This window comes from Erigeron canadensis, chromosome 4, assembly GCF_010389155.1.
Source record: "Erigeron canadensis isolate Cc75 chromosome 4, C_canadensis_v1, whole genome shotgun sequence".
NCBI lineage: Eukaryota > Viridiplantae > Streptophyta > Magnoliopsida > Asterales > Asteraceae > Erigeron > Erigeron canadensis.
Window position 1 is genome coordinate 33,468,142 of NC_057764.1, and position 7,293 is coordinate 33,475,434.

At 31.7% G+C, this 7,293-nt stretch overlaps 1 protein-coding gene and 1 non-coding gene across 2 annotated transcripts; both read right to left on the reverse strand.

Annotated features, from left to right (window-relative positions):
• Positions 1-1,182: 1,182 nt before the first annotated feature.
• Positions 1,183-1,255, reverse strand: TRNAV-UAC. The gene has a single exon. It is a non-coding gene; the product is annotated as a tRNA-Val (tRNA).
• A 759-nt stretch (positions 1,256-2,014) lies between these two features.
• On the reverse strand, positions 2,015-6,853 carry LOC122597879 (ubiquitin carboxyl-terminal hydrolase 4-like). Its single transcript, XM_043770457.1, has 6 exons — positions 6,497-6,853; positions 5,635-5,751; positions 4,474-4,572; positions 3,918-4,106; positions 3,509-3,690; positions 2,015-2,922 (listed from the first exon to the last, which is right to left on the reverse strand). The coding sequence occupies exons 1-6, from the start codon at positions 6,611-6,613 to the stop codon at positions 2,523-2,525; spliced, it is 1,104 nt and encodes a 367-aa protein (XP_043626392.1). The 5' UTR covers positions 6,614-6,853; the 3' UTR covers positions 2,015-2,522.
• Positions 6,854-7,293: the final 440 nt, after the last annotated feature.

A 7,293-nucleotide genomic window follows, 5' to 3' on the forward strand; every position in this document is an offset into this window, starting at 1 on the left:
CTAAACGATATTATGACTATTCATTTTATAAACTCATTTTTTTAGTTTCGAGATGGAAAGGGTTAAGTAATTGTTTGATAACATTTAACCAAATCACAAGATGATGCTTATAGAGTTACAACGTTTACTTGGTTTCACACTATACCAAATAAGAACTTTTATAAGGATTTTTATATAAAAATTACTAGGGGTGATCAAAAACTGAACCGAAAAACCAAAAACCAACAAAACCGAACCGAAAAAACCGAAAACCGAACGAAATCCATTGGTTTGGTTTTTGTTTTCTAAAAACCGAACGGATCGGTTCGGATTTCGGTTTCATATGCCAAAAAACCGATCAAAAACCGAACCGAATCAATTATATATTAAATATTTAATATTTATATCATATTACATTTATATTTATTAGTTATAATTTGTAAATATGTTAATATATATAAACTTTTTGTCTTTTTAGTATACAAATCTATATAAATTGTATGTTTTAGATGAAAGCGTACAAGAAAATCAATTCGTTTTATAAAAGTTTTATCAATTTTAACACCTAAAAAATATAATTAGTTGATAAAAAACATCTTTATATTTTAACTTCTATATCATAATTTTTTTTGTTAACAACTGAAAATTAAATTTATAACATAATAAACAAAAAAGTTTAAAAAAAAATTATAATAAAAACCGAACAAAAACCGAAATCGATCCAAACCGAACCAAAAAACCAACAAACCGAACCGAACAAAAACCGAATCCAATGAACTGGGTTTTCTAAAAACCGAATGGATCGGTTTTAACAAAAAAACCAAACCAAACCGATCTATACTCACCCCTAAAAATTACTATAGAATGCAAACAAGCATGCATATTAAAGTTTGGGAAAACCACTTTCTGATATATCGTTTTTGTTTTTGGTATTTTTGTTAGGAAAATGAGGTTGTCATTAACAACTTATTACATGCTTAAAAACTTGTACATTATATATTAAAAACCGCTCCTTGATTTTTCTAACAGCAAAATACAAATTTTAATGCACCCAATTAGTTTTTACTGACAACCTTAAGGGCTGTCACTAACAAATCCTTTTTTGTTATAATCATGAATATTCTAGCAGCTATCTTTAAATAAGAATATTTATTTAAAGCAAAGCTTAACCTGTAACCAAAAAATTTAAAAATAAAAACCAAATGTCGCTGCCCGGGTTCGAACCGGAGACCTTTTGCGTGTAAAGCAAACGTGATAACCACTACACCACAGCGACTTTTGTTTAAATATCAGATATTTTATTTTTATATATAAAATAAATCTTGAGTTTAGCTAATTAGAGTTTATGTATACGAAAAAGTAATTTGTTTTGTATAACTAATTTTTACATCAGTCAAGAGCAAAAAGATTATGATGTATCATTATTACAAACTATTTTTATATGAAAAAGTTATTTGTTTTGTATAACTATTTTATGCATAATGACTTGGTAGTAGCCTAGTATTGCAGTGGCATGGCCAAAGTTTATAGTCCAATACGAGACTGTCTTCCAACCCAATGAATTACCTTGGAATGCCTTGGTGGCGTTTTGGTACTAAACGCGTAATCGGTTGGAGCTTGGGAACGTCATGGTAAAACACATCAAAGTTCAGCTTTATCATTATATTCAAATAAATTAAATTTCTTTTTGGCTAATATATAACATAAAAAATCTAATAAACAGTCGTAGATAATATACCTAACTACCTAAGGAGGAAAGATGTAAAAAACAAACACCTTTCTTAGCTTAGTAAGGTTGCTTGTTTCCACTCATTGAAGATTCTATCTACAAAAAAAGGTCCACAGTGTACTAAGATGGCTCTCACTGACACCATCTATGAGAAGGTGAGGAAGGGGAAATCAAAGAAAGAATTGACTTCAGTATTCTAGTAAAGCTGGAGGCCAAAAAAGTAGTTTAGCATAAAATGCAAACAACATTCAGTGTACGAACCAAGCTATAAAATCTAACAATCCGGCTCTTTAAAGACCATATATATAAACTAATAAATCGCCTCATTTTGATCCAACTTGGCCAATGATCTAGCCTCATATCACATTACAACAAATTCTTCATTGCATGGGCTTCATTCTTCACACGTTAAACAAAAATACAACAAAACCATAGCTTCATTATTCTCGTAACATAAATAGGTCCTATAATGCAAAAAAATTACAAACAAGATGTCATTCCAAGAATTAACAACTCAGTCATCCACATTGTCATTTTCTTTGATAACCATATTAGGGTTTAAAAACGAAGCTTTCGTCATCATCCACATATGCACCTTTATTGTTACTACTAAAAACACATCAACGGCAGCAACTGTACATCAAACCCATCTCAAGTTTCTGCTCATCTAATAATCCCAAACTGCTCTATATGATATGACAAAAAGCAGCATATCCAGATGTGAAAAAGGATAGAAAAAAAACATTCACCAAACACCTTTTTTTTTTATCATTTTTTTTGTACCATGGTATCGACAACAAGGCTACTTCAATGATCATTGTTGGGCAGCAAGGCTCTCATAGAACAAAATGTACCCATGATCGGTGTTGCTTGCATATTCTTGGGCTGACCCAAATGCGGTTTGAACAGCAGATTCGTCGATCATTTCTACATTCTCGTCATCAAAGAATAGCCAGTGGTCATGGCTTTTAACCAAGCTGACATAATGCCCATGATTAGGACCACTTCCCACATGAACCACCACCGCAGATAAAGAGTACTCACAATCAGCATCTTCCATGGTGTTGGTCAGCTTTAGCTCAAGGGGAAAAACAACACGATATGATAATTTCTTGTACCTACCGAGCTGCTCCATGTACTTGAAACGCTTCAAATGTATAACCAAAACATGAGGTGGTTTCTTGATCTTCATCCTCTTTTGCGCTTCCTGCAAACTGAGAGCCACACAACTATCAATATCCAAAAGATATGGCAATATGCGTGGGTTGGGTAACAGATCAGCTTTTGACCCCAGATACCATTTATCCAAAAACTCCACATTACTTGCCAGAAAATTAGTGTGTCAGATATAATTAGATTATAACGTTTCAATAACAATAATAAAATATTGACTAAACTGATTTGGTAGATTTTATGCATTACAAACAAACTTTTGCGACTTTCAGCCCATAAGACTATTTATCACACTACCCAGTTCCTTATTAATCAATTTCTTTTTCATTTTACACTTTTGACCAGATAAAGATCAAACAGAACCCGAACTTAGCCAATAGAGTGAGAGTTGGGAATCACTTCAGAATAGTTCACGACCTTAAGTTACAGTTCCCTAAGAAAATGAAGTTTTTAGGTTCATTCATAAAAAGGATTTAAAGTTATACCGTAAATCAAACATACCCAAGCCTCGCACAAATATGAACATTTTATTTGGTGTTTTATGACTTAAACTCATTTCAAATAATCAGAAGTACATAACTGTTCCGTGGAACAAAAGTAGTATAATTGATGTTGAACATTACAAACCTGCAGCATTTATCACAGAAAAACTTATCCTCGGCATTTAAGGTCTCGGTAGAGCTGAAGTTTTTTAGACAGCTCGTTATTGAGCTGTTCTGCTCTATATCAAGACTCAAATCAAGAAAAGTCTCGTCCCTTGCAGTCACAGTCTCACATCTTAAACACTTGGTTTCGTTTGTAAGTATACCCTGAAATTAGAAGCAAAACAAATGATAAACAAGATGTGCTATAGACTAAAACTTTGGAAAATACTTTTGACTTTTTCTTTTTCATTAGGACCCATACATATTACAATATTTACAAGAATTACTGTAAGGGAAATACTTATATTATATAAAATAATAATTCTTTGAAGAAAATAATACAGATATAGGCCTCATCAGTTGGGTCCGTAATTACCAGATTTGAAACTAACCTGAAAGTTTTTGTGAACCCACGTAACCAAAGGCTCCTTTTGTACACCATTGGCCTGAGGCATATGTATCCCATTAGGGATACTTTCAGGAGGTGATGAATGTTCTTTTGAACTTTTTGCTGCATTGGTTTCTTTCTCTAGTATGTCAACTAGCTCATTCAGCAGGAAATTCAAAAATTCATGAGCATCCTAGACAGCATTTGCAGCATTACTCATGTTAGATATTAAATTTTGAAGGAAACAAAATGGAAATGGACTCATTTAGTTATGGGCGAGTTGATTTCAAACTAGTCAGATAGGTCAAGTGACATGTGTACTTCAAATGCATACGACCTTCTAAACAGGTCAATTCAACTTTAATCTTAATTGTGTAATCACATTCAAGGCATTATAATATACAAACTTTTCCAATAATGAAAAACTGATGGTGAGTAAACACAATTCAACACACATTGAAAACTACATAATCTGATTTTAACCAAACCTGACCTCCCTGGACATTTTGCTAACTTGAGATTCCTAATATCATATTCAAAGTAGAAGTTGGGACATATACCTGGTGCATATAACCACGGAAAAGCTCATTTTCTTTCTTGACTCTTTGTACAAAGCGTTTTGGAGCAATAACACCTGTTTTCTTCTTTTGTGTACTAATCTGATACATGTATCAGAAAAAATATAAGTTAAAATATATTAATCAGAGAGCATTCAACCAAATAAGAACTTCAGAATTGCTTGACAATGATCAGAAAATACGAGAATTGCAAACCATCTTTATATAAACAAATGCATAACCAGACTGAAACAACAGATAACACAAATACTTGGTTTTGGAAACTTCATTATAAGGTCTAGTCTCTTGGCATCTCATTTTATGAAAAGAGGGTGTAAATTTTCAGGACTTGAACAAGTCAAAAAACTTAGGGGGGGTTTGGTTAGAGAAAACACCCCTTGTTTTCCATTTTTGTTTTCCAAGAAAACATGGAAAACAGAAAACGCGTTTTAATCATAGATTTCTAAGAATGTTTTCTAAGAAAACAAAAAACAAGGTTTGAAAACACCTTTTTCTTGTTTTCTATTTTCCATTTTCATTTTCCAATTCATTCCACCCCCTCCCCTCACAACTCTAACATGTTTTCTAGTTTTCTAATTAGAACGCGTTTTCAAAAATTTTATTTGTTTTCTAGAAAACAAAAACCCCTTTTATTTTCTAGAAAATTAAAAATGAAAAACTAGAAAACATTTTCTACAACCAAACGCGCCCTTAACTTCTTTATCTTCCTGGTTCATAATCAAATTTTGAAAACAGTACAACCTTTGCCATATTCATCTAGACTTGAGCATTTAGACAAGTCTCCCCACCATGCCACAATGTAAAAACTTTCAACAGAGCATAAAATAAAATGATCATCAAATGAGACCTCAGTGTATAGGTGTTATGACAATTTCCTAGAAATTATGATCAAGGTGCTTTAAACTTAGCCGGAGGCCAAAAGATAAGAATGTGATAACTGTTATCATCAATATAAAACTCACCTTCTTTAGTAATGATTTAAAGCAGACACATCTATAACCTTTCAATAATATTAATATTAAAAACAGACGCGTGATGTTGTAGAAGTAAATCATGAGATACGATATATGTAGAATATTCTATAAGTTTACATAACAAGTAAGAACTGCTGCTAATAAGCTTATTTCCATGTATACTGTGTACCTGCATAAACAGTTCCGCCAAACATGTAAGAAGATTTTCTTCTACATCTCCTGGATTTTTAACATTTCCATAATATTCGAGTAGCTGCTTACGAAATGGAACACAAAAATATAGAGCCTGAAAATTTAAAGGGGAAAAAATCATGAGAAAAACCAAAAAAACGTATTTAGTCAAACTTTGTGTGAAGTTACATCAGGCTACAAAAAAAGGTGGTTTGTTGAACAACTAAGACAAGAACAGCATTAATGTTTTATTATTAAGATAACAAGGGAAGTCAAATGCAATCTGTAGATAGCTAGCTTGACGGCAAGAACACAAAAGTAGGCCTATGTATCAGCCAGTTTTTGAGAATATACTATCGAAAATAAATCAATGAAATAGTGACCGGTTTTATCAATGTAAAGTTAAGATTTATGAATTATTAATTGTTAAAAACAGATCAAGAAGTGCAATACTAACAAAATACCTCTCCAATCATATTTATCCATGTTTAAAAGCTATTCCAAGTACTAATTCTAATCACCCCGTTCCGCTGATTTACTCCTCAAAGACACAAGACATTTTTAGTATTTTACAACTTTCACAGTTTACGACACGTTAAAAGCAAAACTAAATAAGTATTTTAAAAGACAGAACCACCAAAAGCTACACTTTTGTTAAACTCAAGAGATATAACAGTGCATACTATTCAAGATTTTATTTGATCATCGAGCTACAACGAGGCTAAGCATATATAAGTTAGCAATAACGACTACTAGTCTAATTACACCAATTAAGATCATCATACTAATAATAGTAACAGTAATAATAATTAAACTAATCCAAAAATAAATAAATATTGTAATGGAAAAAATGAGGTAACCTGAAGGACAGAGTTACAATAACAAGTGTTGCCAAAGTTTTCGAGACCGAAATAACGTTCGCCTTCGGGGAATTGATCTCCTAATGCTTTCTCTAGTTTAGATCCTGCTGCTCCCATCTCTCACTAACCACCATTCACTACCAACAAATCCACTCTCTATTCTATTTCTCTATATATTTATCTCTATATTAATCGAAAGCACACAAAAGTAGAATAATAGTAAATAATGAAATGAGTAGTAATTTGATTGATTGAATAAAAATGCGATTGGAGTTATTAGGGTTGTGTAGCGAGGAGTATATATAATAAATTTTGTAGCGTGTAAGATTTGATTTTTTATTATGTGGGATGCAGATATAGATGATTATTATTAGGGTTTATATATATATATATATATATATATATATTTTACTTTTATATTTTTTTGGATTGGATTGGAAAAACGGAGGATATTTCAAAGAGAAAGAATCGTGGTGAATCCAATCGGAAAATTACACTGTGTTTTATTCATTTTTATAAAGTTTCATTTTTGTCAAATACGGATTATTTCTTTTTCGGCCCCTTTCATTTTTATTTATTTATTTTTCCTGAAAGATGACTAACTCCCTAGGAATCTAAAGGAAATAGTCTAAATAACCAAAAAACTATCTTAAATATACGAAAATACTCAAGTTTTTTTTTAGTTTTTTTTGAGTTTTCAAAAAATACACATACAATTGCAAAACCACAAGGACTTGCGATCCTCAAACACTGCTAGCAGTCCTTGCGATTTTGATTATTTTTTTTTACTTTATGGA